The 14705-nt window shown below is 32.0% G+C and overlaps 2 protein-coding genes across 3 annotated transcripts; one reads left to right on the top strand and one right to left on the bottom strand.

Moving 5' to 3' along the window:
- Positions 1-3467: 3467 nt before the first annotated feature.
- On the top strand, positions 3468-5843 carry LOC114367580 (protein CHLOROPLAST IMPORT APPARATUS 2-like). Of its 2 annotated transcripts, none has more exons than XM_028324772.1 (3): positions 3468-4503; positions 4621-4794; positions 5575-5843. In XM_028324772.1, the coding sequence occupies exons 1-3, from the start codon at positions 3685-3687 to the stop codon at positions 5704-5706; spliced, it is 1125 nt and encodes a 374-aa protein (XP_028180573.1). In that variant the 5' UTR covers positions 3468-3684; the 3' UTR covers positions 5707-5843. The 2 variants fall into 2 exon arrangements, with proteins under 2 accessions (XP_028180573.1, XP_028180574.1); XM_028324773.1 differs by having other exon boundaries at positions 3471-4482.
- A 1579-nt stretch (positions 5844-7422) lies between these two features.
- LOC114425397 (pathogenesis-related homeodomain protein-like) lies at positions 7423-14472 on the bottom strand. Its single transcript, XM_028392315.1, has 11 exons — positions 14132-14472; positions 12364-12915; positions 10866-11031; positions 10516-10639; positions 10311-10423; positions 9861-10199; positions 9250-9483; positions 9002-9091; positions 8733-8783; positions 8039-8281; positions 7423-7855 (listed from the first exon to the last, which is right to left on the bottom strand). Exons 2-11 carry the CDS (start codon positions 12891-12893, stop codon positions 7601-7603), a joined length of 2145 nt encoding a protein of 714 aa, XP_028248116.1. The 5' UTR covers positions 12894-12915; positions 14132-14472; the 3' UTR covers positions 7423-7600.
- Positions 14473-14705: the final 233 nt, after the last annotated feature.

Raw genomic sequence — 14705 nt, 5'->3', positions numbered from 1 at the left:
CTTGTAGTTGATTGCCAACACCAATGAGATGTGAGTGATGTAGTCTGAGAGAGAGATAATGTCTAACAATGACACCAACAAGACTTAAGAGCGATCGATCGATGGTAAAAAGAACACAACAATGACTAGGGAAAATCATTTATGTTATGGGATAACGATGAATGAATAATTGCCCAAACCTAATGGCATTACAATAATATTTTTTTTACTAAGGATAATTTAATAATTTTAACCTAAGAGGGTCAATATTGATATTCCCAACCCTAACTTGCTTCAAATGATTGGGGGAAAGTCAACCTCAATCTTGTACCTAGTCAAACCATTTTTTCCTCATCAAAAGTTGGAGCATGTTCAAATGGGTTCCATGGGTTTGGGATTTTCTATCATCCCTATGTATGGGGATGACTAAAACAAGTAGTTAATTTTTAGGTACACATACTAAGCTAAAATGTAAAGATTGTCAAGGTACAAGGACCGAATGAATAATTAAAATTTAATTTAAAATATACTTGTATTTAAACATGTGCGTTACACGTGATTAATATTTATTTTATAATTATATTAACCAAATAATTTTGAATTTATAAATAATATTATAATTAAAACTTATAATAAATAAATATTATGAAATTACAAATTATAGTTTAAATTTATGATAAACAACTTATATTGTGTTATAATACTATTTTAACTGTTGACAATTCATTTTCAAAAAATGTTGAAATTCATTTTTTTAAGACAAAAAAAAAAAGGCTGCATAAGAAGCTAGGTGGTTGTAGTCATCCCAACTAGGTTGGCACCACAACAACCACCCGCATAAATGCACAAATTAAGTCTAATCCTTTATTTAAAAATAATAATACAAAAAGAGGATCAAGGGGAGATGAAAAGTCTAATCCAAGGGAGAAACACATAACACATAACAAGGGAGAAACACATAACACTCTATCTAAACATTGTAGATTGAAATAGATAAAATATTAAAAAAATCTCTTGTTTAAAAAACCTATTAGAAATGATTTTTATTGAAAACAACCCTCTTAAAATGATATTCTTATTATTAAAGAATAGAATAAATTACATTAACACTCCTTGAGATTTTTCAAATTATACATAATACCCCTCATTGTTTAATGTTTATAACAACCTCCCATATATGGGATGTCAATGTAATATTCAAACATCAAGACGCATACACACACATATTACACATTTCAAACATTAAAAGAGTTAGTACATGAATAAAAAAAAGAGTAATGTTGTATGTAATTCAAAAAAAGTTTAAGGGTACAAGTGTAATTTATTCTAAAGAATAACTCTTAATGAACATTATACTCTTGAGTAATGATATTACTCTCACTCACTATCTTATAACTCATTTTCATCTTATTTGTTTATTTTTGTATTTCTCTTCACTTTTTTCACCATAATTCTCGGTTAGGTTCTGACTATCGGATGAACAAGTTACATTTGTTTGTTTTTGTATTTCTATTCACTTTTCTCACTCACTATCGGATGAACAAGTTACATTTCCTTGTACTTTATTTACATTGAAGATATCTTAGATGTGTGTATGAAAAAAAGATAAAATATAGACGACAGAGAAAGTAACATTCCAGTAGTTTATCTGGTGGTCATGCAAAAACATTGACATATGGATTTCTGACTAATGTTTTAACGTCAGTTTTATAATCACCGAAAGTGTAAATTAATGTCAATTTGAACCGTTGGTAAGCTATAAAATAACCATGGCTAAAACCAAGTGCGTAGAGAGAGTGTGTCATATAAGAATGAACATCTTATGTAAGAATGAGAATGACCAATCTTAATCATTAGATTAAAATGAAAGATCAAGATTAAAACATTTTAAATTCAAATAAAAATTTTATTTAACCATAAATCTCTAAAAGATTTATCAAACATGAAATCAAATATCTTAAATATTTAACTTATGTCTTTTATCGGAAAAAAAAATTATGTCAAGATCGGCACTGCAACAACCACCACCATACCGCCACCGTGATTGCTGCTAAAACCACCGTCGTTGTCACTGTTGTCGGTGGTCATGGGGGCGATCATAGTGATAGTAATGGTGGAAGTAATAGTGACAACGGTCATGGTGGTGGTGACGGTGAACGGTGATTGTGACGGTGATCATGATAGTTGTGATGAAAACGATCATGACGATAATGGTCATGGAGGTAATAGGTTCGAGATATTTTATGATAAAATAAATTAAATCTTTAAGATATTTGATTTATTGTTTGATAAATCTTTTAGAGATTTTACATTTAAATAAAACTTTAATTTGAATTTTAAATGCTTTAATCTTGACTTTTCATTTTAATCTAAATGTTGAGATTAATCATTCTCATTGTCACATAAAGTGATCATTCTCATATGATAAGTCTCTCTCTCTATATATATATATATATGCATATGTATAATTATAAAATTGAGAAATATTTAACATGTTTAAACAATGAAATTGGTACTGTTAGGGTAAAACAAGTTGGAATATTAATAATGAAAAAAAAACACAAGAGCTAAATGCAGTGGTCCCATGCATGAAACAATGCATGATTGTCTTTTCCTTCGTTCTCATCTCCAGAGTCAGTGAGCATACGTTCGTCTGCCATTTTGCATATATGTGCAGTAAAGAGCCTCCAACGGGTTTGTGGTCTTTTCTTTTCCATTATCTACTTCTACTTCTCCCCGTGACCTTCTCTCTGCTATAGCTAAAGCATTCATTCTCTCTTCTTATCCCCTAGCCTGCTCTTGTCTATTACTGCGTGCTTCACACTCTCCAATTTCCTTTCAGATATTTACTTAGCCAAACCCAATTTGATATCTGTGCTCCGTTTCTTAATTCTCTGGACTTGTGTTTCAGACTGAATATATATCGCACACACCACTCTTTTTTGGATTTTGGCTACAATAGAGAGGTTTAGAATGTACAATATATATTTAATTCAGCGGTGATCTTTCTATATATGGCATTCTTTTTTTTATTAATAAAATGGGAAATTCATCGTATTCCTAAAATGTTATCTTCCTTTTTTTTTTTAAAATCAATATATTATCTATCCATTCTTATGATTTTTTTCCTGGGTCAAAGTGTCCCCAATTCCAAAAAGAGACTCATTTATACTTAACCTAAGTATATTTTTCACAGTAAAAATCATACTCATTTTAGTCATGTCAGCAAATTTATCAGGTGGTTTAATTAATTAAATGACATAATAAAATTACTTTGCAAAATCTCTTATATTAATGCATGACATAATAAAAACTTTTACAAGAACACATACCCATTAAACTCTTACTATATCACATCTACCCCTTATTCTCTTTATTTAATTAATTTTTCTTTTTCTTCCCATCTCCAATTTTTACCACATTTTTGGGCGGCGGAATAACACTATTCCATTTTTAAACCTAAAACCATAGCCAACAACTTGTATTCTGTCTACTTATTGGGTATAGGGTTTTGCACCTTCTAAAAAGTCATTATCTTCCTCGACAATCCAATTAGGTAATATAATAGTACTACTACTTGAGAGAGAGCCTTTTCCTGAAGACTGAGACACAAACTGATATTTAACTCCATTTTCCAACCAAAGTTCAAAAAATCACTTTTCCCACACTTCAAATACCTTCTTCAATTAAGATTTGAACCAATAAATGAGTTCAAGCTGCGGAAGAACCCATGGATTCAATTTGGACTTGGCCAAATCCTCATCCACCTCAACCCTAACTTCACCCACCTCCTCTCCTTCTTCAACAACAACCTCGGAAACCACCAACTCCCCCCAATCAATAATCTTCACGAAAAAACCTCGTACCCTCCGAAAGCGACCGAACCAAACCTTCAATGAAGCCGCCACACTCCTCTCCACAGCACATCCGAACCTCTTCTCAATAAAAAACCTAAAAAAACCCGAAAAGTTCACCAAACCAGTAACAGAAAATATTAGCCACTCGTCAGAACCGTTATTACTGTTCAGAGAGTGTGAAAATAACGACAACGACGCGTTCTCTTTTCTCCTTGAAAGCAAACGTGGTTTCCAAACGGAGTCGAACAAGGTCTTCTTCGGCGTGCGAGAGAATATTAATAAGCCTTGCGAATTGAGCACTTCAGTGCCGAATTGCGATGAATTTGAGAGTGAAGAGTTCGATTGCCAATCGATGCTCGACGAGGAAATAGAGGAAGGAATCGATAGCATCATGGGAGGAGGAGGAGGAAGAGTTGAAGAGGATGATGTTAATCGTGCCGCTTCGTGTCACGGCGGTGACGGCGAGAAATTCGGTTGCGTGAGGGCTCTACGGCGAGATGATACGAAGTGGTGGAATTTTTGTGTGGTTGACATGCTTCAAATCTCGCCGCGGATGAAGCACGCTGCGGCGGAGGATTTGGTTCCGGCCACCGCAATGGCAACAACGACCGAGAAGACAAAGACGAAGAACAAGAAAAACAAAAAGGTGGTGAAGAAATCAACAGAGGTTTTTTTTTTTTTTTTTATGGACAAATGTTAATTTTTTATAATACTAATTTTGATAACATATGATCGAACTCAATTTTTTTTTCTCTTAATCATTCAAATCACCCTATATTTTCAGGAATTATCAGAGGTAGCAGTGAGTAAGGGCTTGCGGTTGAAATTGAATTACGACGGTGTTCGGAGTGCTTGGTCCAATCGGGGGTCGCCATTTGCCGATGGTTCGCCGGGAAATGACGTCACCCTACGTTGCTCGTCTCTCGCTCGCGATTTGAATAAGTCTAAAAGAAAAAAGGTTTGAAACTTTCGTTTTTCACTGTGAAATAAACACTGAACCTTCTCCTTCCTATGGTCCCTATTTAACTATAAGTAATTTGCTTTTGGAAGAAAATTTAAAGACATAATAGCTTCTGGAAGAAAAAACGTTTTATTGATTAATAATGTAAAAAGAATTTATATTAATAATGCATATACAAACCAAATACAAATTTAAATATAATAATGTATTTTTAGTTAGAGACCTGTATATTTCATTATTTTATGAACAAAGTTTAAAATAGGGCTTGTTTCGGGGTTATGTTTTTATATCAATATTAACATCTTAATTATTTGATATTTAAATAGATGGAAAAAATTAAAAGAACGACCCTTGCATTTAAATGCATATGGAAAGCATTATTTTTTTATCATAATATTTACGTAATTACATGAATTGCACTATATATATAACGATCTCTCTCTATTTTGCTATTGTATAACGATCTCTCTAACTCACAAAAGTTTTTTGTTGATATTATTTTAACGATAAATATAAGTCGTTAATTTGTTAGTTTTTCTTGTTATTATTATATGTACGTAATTTCACTAAATTTTTTATTGGTTATTATCCTTTTTTATATATATAGTATTACTACCTTTTATCAACATTTGACATGTGTTAGTGTAGCTTCTGAAATCTGAACTCAAAATGTTTAGTGGGGGTGTTCATGTTATACTAGTGCTATATAGTAGTGCAGTGTGGTGCAAAAGCACTGAACCTTTTTTTTTTGGTTTTGCAATATTGGTGTGGTTTCAGGACATGTCGATTTCTTGGTGGAGGGAGGGAGGAGTAAGAAAAGCTAGTGTGCTACGCTATAAAGAAAAGAAGCAGATCAGACATCAGTTTAGGATAGTCAACGCACATCAACGGCCCAGAATGAAGGCATGATTGAGTTTAATTGACCATATTAGAAAATTTTTGATTTGTTAGAAAAACAAGAAAATAGTAATATGCTTTTTTTTTTTTTTCCTTTTTCTCTCTTTCAGATATTACATTCATGATATGTATTTGATTAAAAAAGAAGCTTTGATATTTTTCTTCTTGTTTTTTGTAAATTTTTTAATCCTAACAAAATGTATATATATATGGTTTAGGATAAATAAAGTGTAAAAATTGAACTAAGTAAACTCTTGCAAGATTGTAAATACAGAAATGTTTGGTATGAGATTTATTGCATGTCATGAGACTCAAGAAGATGAAAGAGACTTTTACAATTTCAGAGATTAAAGTGAAATTAATAACGCGAGAATTCTAAGACTAAAATAACATCCGTGTTATAGTTTTATAGACTCATGAAAAGTTATACCTCTCAAATGACACATGATACTCACATGTTATATAGGTGTGCCACATTATTATTTAGATGCCTTAACTTTAATAACATGAAATGTACATAAAGATTAATATATTAGCGAACATGATCATAAGTAACTATTCAATTTAATCAAAATTTCATAATTTTTAGGTTAAATTAATTGGTCTTAGAATTATTTGATAATTTTTAATTAAGTTTTTAAACTTTTATTAGATCCTTATCGTTTCATTAACGATAGAGACCTAATTAAAAAAGAAATAAAAATTCAGGCACCTAATTAAAAAATTTCAAATAATTCAAGGACTTACCTTATTACTTATTAAACTCTTCTTAGGCTTCCACAATATTATTCTGAAGTCTCTATAGGCTACTACTATTTAGTACTTTCATCGGTGATTATTATCTTATTTTTAGGCCAACATTCTTAACAGTGGAGGTTTTAAGTTTAGTATTCTCAACCTCTCTGCAAGTTCTTCAGCTAGTATTCTCAAATTCCAGAAGAATGAATCCCCCTAATTGTATTTTTAGTTTTCCCTTACAAGTTCTGCTTGGACAAACTTAATGCACTCCTTCTAAATACACTGTTCAATTAAGTCATATTTTTTTATGATTTTTAATTTACTATTAAATTATTTAGTAGGTTCCTATTTTTTTTAAAAAAATAATTATGCCCCTAAATAATATTTTTAATTGAATTCCGGAACTTCTATTTCTTTTTTAATTAAGTCCGTGCCGTAAAAAGAATGATTCGGGAACTTAATTAAAAATTGTAAAATAATTCAAGGACCTGCAGATTTTAAATATTTTATTTAAATATCTATTGACTCTAAATTTAAATTGATATTCTATTAATTAATATTTTATTTAAATATTTGTTAAGTCCTAGTTTTTAATTAAATGTTTAAATTAGTTAAATATTATATTTATTTAAGTTTTGGTATTCTATTCAATAACGTATCGACTAATATTTTAATTAACATTTATTAAGTCCTAATTTTTAATTAAATACTAATATTAGTTAAATATTTTATTCATTTAAAATTCCGTATTCTATTCATTAAATGTTTTATTTAAATTTTGAGACTTAGTACCTATTATAATTGAGTCTGGATTGAAAATGGTATTCTGTTCATTAATATTTTATTTAAATATTTAGTCCAAATTTTCAATCGAATACTAAAATTAGTTAAATATTCATTAATGTTGCAATGGTCAATTTCAATGCTAGTTTCAATTTTAACGTTGCAAGCAGTGGAGTAGAGTACTTACTTCACAGTTGAGTACAAAAATTTCTATTTAATTGCTCATTGCTCTGCCAAGAGCATCTAGCAACGGACATATACTAATATTATTAACTTTAAAAAAAAGATTGTAGCATTTTTATTTATAATGTAAGGTAGGTACATCAAACTTACAACATATATTATGTATTACTCTGCTGTGCAAAAATGTAATAAAAAAATATAATTATTTTTCAACCTTTTCCCTTAATTGGGCTGTGGGTACATATATAATAGAGGGTTCATTTGAACCCTTTGCTCTGCAATTTTGAACTTCATTTAATTTCTGCTTCATGCTATCTAGTTTCCTCTTCACTTTGCTGAGTCTTTCAAATTCCAACTCTGCTGCCTGAGAATCTCCTTCAAATATAATATTTACCCCTCTTTTCCTTTTTTTCAGCATTTTCTTCAACTTAACATCATTGCTGACCTCCATAGAATCCTGAAAATACAACATTAAAGTGCAACAAATTGTTAATAGAACTTCCAATAACATAGGCTACCTTTTCTCAAGTGATCTACAAGAAAAATTCTGTGTTCTTTGAAATACTTTGCACTGCATAGTCGCTTCTCAAGCAAGCAAAAACGCAAACAGAAGACAACATTTAGATTAGTAGAAAAGCACCTTGTTGCCATTTTCTCTTTCCAAAGGTGGAGGTATTTCTTGTTGTTGCCTTTTCTTCAAAAGACTGTCAGATAAGTTATTTTTCTCTTTGCCTGTGATGTTTTTACCATCCTTCTGGGAATGAATCACAGTAATTTTGGAGACCGTTGATTTCAAAAGCTCATCTTTCTCCACAATTTGAGATATAGAGTCCGTTGAGATCTTAGAAGTGAAACTCTGAAGCTGTTCTCCTTCTGATTGATACTGAAACAACACTCACTTATGTCAGACTTCATTTCAGATTCCAAGAAACACAATTTCTTAATTCCTGACATAAATAAATGCCATGTTATTAACAGATTAATAAGAACAATGAGTTTGAGTGATATTGTGAAGCATTTTTTGGTCTTCTCAAACTTCTGCACAAAAACATGTTACTAAATCCCAGATGGATCCTAATTTTCATCAAATAACCTCCAATTCACTATCTTGTTCCCAACTGCCTATAAACTGAACTAGTTATTATAAATCTTATTCACCGACTGATTATAAATATATCAACACTAAAGGATGTCTAGATGAGATGATAATCATTCAGAAGAGACATATGGCAGATTTCTAAAAAAATATGAATCAGAGAAAGAACAGAATAAAAGAAATAATATTACTCGTAAATTGAAAAAGGAGAGAGCAAAAGCATAACAGTAAAGCTTACCCTTCTGGTTTTAAGTGCTAAGTAACGAGCATTTTTGAACCATTTGCTAACCTGCATTTTCTAACACATTAGTAACAGAGTTTGAACAGGTCAAGAGCTGACTGACTTGAATAAAGACCAAAAGCAATGCAAGTAACTTGCAGATGGAGATAGTACAAAATTTGCTGTTTAATACATAATGTTTAACAAAGGTAACACTACTACAAGACAAATTCAGAATTTCAGATTAATGTAGAAACAAGATGCAACTAGAGACTGCAAGGCATAACCTTTTCAGGATCTAGTCCCAACTCTTTCGAAAGACTGTCCTTCACAGATCTTGGAGGAAGCTCATTCTCTGCAAAAGCTTGGCGAAGTTTCTGGCATATTTCATCAAAAAAAATTAAAAGACACAAATTAGTGCGTGTATAATTATTTATATATGTGTTGTCAACTGGAGTTTCAAAAGAGGAGAGGAAGGGGGTAATGACAACAAAGAAAGATGACAACAGGAATTACTCAACTCTACAAGTAATACCTCAACGGCATCAACCGGAATCCTGAAACAAGATCTTCTTATTTGTATGCCTGAAGAGCCCTCTCTTGTTGTATCATTTTTCTCATTATTGGAATGTTTATTCTCACTTTCATGCAGAGTCATAAGAGTATTGACAGCATCAGACTCCTTTTCTCTTCTCTTTCTTTTGCCAGGACCCCAATCTTCATCTTCACTCACTTGTTCACAAGGTGGAGCATCCTTCCCAAACATTTCCTGAAAAGACGTAAAATCAAATGAAACTTATGGCCAGAGAAGAAAATAGGGAGCACTACTTTTTTAGTAGTATTTCCATGCACAAAAAAGTGAAGAAGCACAAAATTTCCATCTGTACAACAACCAAGAGAAAATAATACATTTAATTGGAAATTCATTTTTAATCACTACTATAATCAAATATTTCCCAACCCAATTTATAAGAAAGACCAACACGGTACCAGTTAATAAATGACAGGCAGTGGGGCTTAACAAAAGCCTTAAATTTTGCACTATAAACTCAAGGCTGGTGACTTTTGAATTCTATACTATTGCTGAAGTTGTCAACATTACTTTGAGAACTCATGAGTATGTTGAATGAGAACTTAGATACTCACATCATAGAGTTTCTTGTAGTCAACAGCTTTACGCTGCCTAGGGCCACATGCTATTTCCCCAGATTCATTAGAATCTATGCAGCTATTAACAGAATAGTATTCATGACTGACGCCTTCATCTACTGGAGGACATTCACCATTCAAAGACCACAGACTGGAAGAACTGGTTGAATCATTGGATGCATTTCCATCATCTCCTTCTATGTCGATGCTGTGGCTGTCTTCTTTCTTCTCTGGATTGTAATCATCATCTTCAGGATCATCTGATGGCCATTCTTCTTCTGGATTTAGCAATGCAATGTCACCATCAGGCATAGAAGCCTCTTCCTTGAATACATCCTTAATTTATTGGACAAATGCATTACTACTTATAGCAGTAAGAATGAATATATCTAAAGAGAAGTTGAAATTTGAAAAATTGGTGGATAAGAGACTATTAAGGTAAAAAACCTGCCAAGTACTGTCTAGGGAGAATTGAGTCCCAAGATGGGCATTTGTTGCCTCTAGTATTTCTATCTTACATTCACAAAACTTGCAAAACCAGCCTTGATCTCCAGGAGGAACTGCAATGTATAATAAGCAATTTGTTTTACGAATAAAAAATCAGCACAATAAAGGTTACAGAACAAGCTGACAGGTGTAAACAGGAACTCACTATTTTCAGTATCCAAAGGAGGATTGAGACATCTCTGGTGAAAAGCACGATTGCATGTGCCATCACAGAGTATAATATCATTATCTGGGAAAGCTTCATGTAGTTTGCAATTGGCACAGAATATCTAGATGAACAAAAAACCAGAAAAATATTCAACTTTGGAAATGGTGAGCCATCCCTTGTTTGTATGAATTGATTTGACATGAAAACAGTATGCAATCAATGATTCCCCATTAGAAAATCAAAACAAGATGCAAAGCATTATAAAAGGTCCTGAACAGGAAAGAATGCAAAAAGATAACATCAATACACAATATAGTGAAGTAGCCATAGTTTTGACACTTGCTCACATTTTCATGATAAACAGATCCATCTGGAGCAATGGCAGAATCTTCAATGCTACCCACAGAACTAAGAGAATCCAGCTGGCGTATGGCATCACGAATATTAAGTTTACATTTTAAAATCTGCTTTTTTGCTCTTAGTAGCTCCTTTTCTGGCCTAATCTTCTCCCGACTGTAGCAAGAATAATGATCAGTTACTTAACTATTTCTCAAGGGAAAGTTTTTGGTTCTAAAAACTATTAATTGTTTTTCAATTAAGATCACACTGCATTGTTTCTCAAGCAATTTTTCCAAGAAACAGGAAAAATATGTAAAGAAACTAAAAAAATTCAACTTCAGAATAATTCATCAATTTATTTTAGAGTCAAAAAAGCACTAGTAAGAACACATTTAATTACAGAGAAACAAATATAATATCATTAAGAAAATAATTATAACATAAACAATGTCAATTCTGGAAGTATGGTCAACATGAGAAAAAAGAATAAATTCATATAAATGGTTTATAAATGATTTTATATCTAACATAACTGATGATAATTAAGCAAAATCTTGCCTAGGCTTCAGCACACAGAAAAATACAAAAGAAAATTTTCCTTAAAAACAAGGGAAACTATTAATGGACATACAAATGAATGTCCAATAAATAAAATTGAATGTTTCTTGCAAGAAGTATATATTTATCCATCTCTCTCTGGTTTCTACAAGTGTTTTTTTCCCCTATGTTTGCGATAATAAGTCAAATAATACACAGCATAGGTTAATAATTGCAGGACAACTTAAATTATCTAAAAGCATTCTAAAAATATCCTTCTGAGGACATGACACATAGTAAACACAAGGGTCCTACCATTGTTGATTATGATTGTTTGTGTCTTTCCTATTTCCTTTTTGACAAAGTAAGTTTCCCTCAAATTGTCATTTCACATGTAATTTAATTAGACTAAACAAAAGCTTTCCTCAACAATGGCTAGGGTCCAGAAATCTGGAATCGGACAATTTCTAAGATTTCTGTTTTATCAAACTAACTTCGTATCATTTCTTCACATGTTGTATAATTTCCTAGTATTATATCTTTTCTATTGATGGAGAAATTATGCATTATACGCAACACTACCATGGCTAGGGTCCAGAAATCTGGAATTGGACAATTTCTAAGATTTCTGTTTTATCAAACTAACTTCGTATCATTTCTTCACATGTTGTATAATTTCCTAGTATTATATCTTTTCTATTGATGGAGAAATTATGCATTATACGCAACACTACCATGATTATCCTGCCAATGTAAAATAGGTATATATCAAATTTCCTTAACAATATATGCCCCAATTTTTCATGAAAAAATTAAAAATATTCCTAGATGCAATATAGTGATCATATTTTTCCTACTTATAATAATAACAATCCATTTACAGATTCATCTGAATTTGTAGTAGGGAAGACTACATCTCATTCAATCATTTGAAAAACAATATAAGCTAATTAAAATATTTTCACATACCTTTGACCTTTCCAACCTTCTCCAGAGTAAGCATCGATAAGGTTCTGCTCTAGCTTCATTTTGATTAAGAGGTACCTTGTTCTCCTTCGCAGGCGTGAAGCATCATCAACATCCATGTTATTCCTTTGTCTTTTCTTCTTTCTTCTCTTATGTTTTTTAATCTTTTCCTCCCCATCAACATCATTCCCCTCTATTCCAGAACTATGAGAATTTTTTCCTCCTTCTAGCTTTGTTGAAGACAGCATCCGCGAAGATTTCCCATCGGTTTTATGCCGATATTTTCTAATAATCACTTTTTTATTCGAAGAATCCTCAAGCGGTGCCTTTATGGAAGAATCCGTAACTGTCTTCTTTGATTTGTTTGTACCAGCTCTGTGTTTATGAGATTTTAACTTAACTTTGTGTTTCTTCTCTTGGCATTTTGTGCTACTTGTTTTGAATTTCGAGGAAACTAGCTTGGACATAGTCTGTTCCTGTGAGTAACTAGATTTTCCAGATCCTTCGCTATTTAAACTATCCACATCCCGCATATTAATTGATTCTGTATCACCCCTGAAGTACAGGCATAAAATTGATAAATAATGACATTAAAAAGTACAAGAGATATGGCAGTTAACATATTTATGTGCAGACATATATTTGGTACAAATAAGGACATATCACACTGATGATTAATTGCACTTTGAAATGGAAATATAAGGTGGGTTGGATGGTTAAGGAAGAAGGGAAGAAGGGAAAGGTCGTAGGTTTGATCCCCTCTGCTAACAAAAACTAACATTCTAAAAACCTAACATTTGCGGATTAAAAAAATAATTGCACTTTGATATGTAGATATAAGGTGTGTTGGATGGTTAAGGAAGAAGGGAAGAGGGGAAAGGTCGCAGGTTCGATCTCCTCTACTAACAGAAACTAACATTGTAACAAACTAACATTTGTCAATCATACAAAGTCATTTATAACCCACAGAAAATAACAATCCTTAATAGAAAAAACCATGATTACAATCATTAATATTTTGATACATATATACGACCCTGACTTATGAATCCATATTATAAGATAATGAAAGATATCATTACAACCAAATTCACACAAAACACAATGTATGTTCAGTTAGGTTGCACCATTCAAACTGACAAACCAGCATGATGTTTATTGTTGATTCACAGTAAATCAATTCAAATACATAAGCGTGCAAAGATGAGAAAGACTATTTCAAAAAGGATAGGGGTAAGGACGAGTGATGATGACCTACTTGATAATCCCCTAGGAAATCAAGCTACAATCATCAATAATAGCATAGTAATTGATAACCTAAACAAATTCAGATCAAAGCAAAACATATCAAACACACAAATAGTTCATCAAAACCCAGATGCAAAATTGCCAAGCATGCACAGCACAAAACTTGCCAGCAACCATTCCATGCATTACATACATGGTCACAACACAAAAACACACAGAAGAAGAACACAATTCAAGAATCACTCGACAAATTCAATGAAGAAGAAAACTTCTTAGGCATGATGACTACAAACAAGACCCTGATCACTTCAAAGGCTAAAAGAACCACAAAAATTTACTAATCATCAATTTCATCAATCTTCCTCAGAACCATAATTCAATCTAGAAAACAAACACTTATGATTAGAGAAGCCAATTGGTCAAGAAAGCCACGTCAAGGCCTAAACTTTTCTGAGCCCCACAAAGCTCAAAGACAAAACAAAGAAACCCACATGAGTTTTAAGGCCAATAAGAGAAAACCAACCTGCAATGGAAGATGAAAGATGGATAAAGATCTGAACTTTGAATGGCTTCTGAAGCTGTGTCACGGTGGAAAAAAGGAATATAATAAAACTGAGAGCTTTGAAGAAATAATAAGTGAAGTTAGCCTTTTTTTTTATTGAGTGAATATGACTTGAATTTGAAATCGGGTCTTTGATTCCCAATGTCGATGAATGATAGAACAATCACCGGTAACGGTGTGGTTGTTCCCGAAGCCTCACCACCAACGGTAAGCTTCTTATGCTGCTGCTTCTTTTCTTTCTCTTCACTGTTAAACTCTACCTTTCTTGTGTTGGGGTGTGTATAGTACTTACACCTTATGATGACTTTCTCATTTCTACATAGTAGCTAAAAAGTGTTCATCTTTGTTTTGTTTGTCTTTCTATACTTTTTGTTTATCGGTTTATCCAGTAAATAATTTATCTACTCGTTATGAATAATGTCTACTTTATTTATGGTTGTTTATATTTTTTATTGGCTTTTATAATTTTTGTTTATTTTTATTTCTCATTTATAACTTTTTAATTATCTCTCGTATTTGTAAATATGCTACTTCT

This window comes from Glycine soja, chromosome 9 (genome assembly GCF_004193775.1).
Source record: "Glycine soja cultivar W05 chromosome 9, ASM419377v2, whole genome shotgun sequence".
Lineage (NCBI taxonomy): Eukaryota > Viridiplantae > Streptophyta > Magnoliopsida > Fabales > Fabaceae > Glycine > Glycine soja.
Note: the sequence above shows the minus strand (reverse complement) of the source record. Positions and strands in the feature narration are given on the sequence as shown.

Bases quoted from the DNA above. Each gene is read 5' to 3' on its own strand.
- LOC114367580 (XM_028324772.1), top strand. From the start codon at position 3,685: ATGAGTTCAAGCTGCGGAAGAACCCATGGATTCAATTTGGACTTGGCC. The intron at 4,504-4,620 runs GTTTTTTTTTTT...CTATATTTTCAG, and splicing joins TGGTGAAGAAATCAACAGAG to GAATTATCAGAGGTAGCAGT. The intron at 4,795-5,574 runs GTTTGAAACTTT...GTGTGGTTTCAG, and splicing joins ATAAGTCTAAAAGAAAAAAG to GACATGTCGATTTCTTGGTG.
- LOC114425397 (XM_028392315.1), bottom strand. From the start codon at position 12,893: ATGCGGGATGTGGATAGTTTAAATAGCGAAGGATCTGGAAAATCTAGT. The intron at 11,032-12,363 runs GTATGTGAAAAT...TTCTTGCTACAG, and splicing joins GAAGGTTGGAAAGGTCAAAG to TCGGGAGAAGATTAGGCCAG. The intron at 7,856-8,038 runs GTGCTTTTCTAC...TTGTATTTTCAG, and splicing joins AAAGAGAAAATGGCAACAAG to GATTCTATGGAGGTCAGCAA.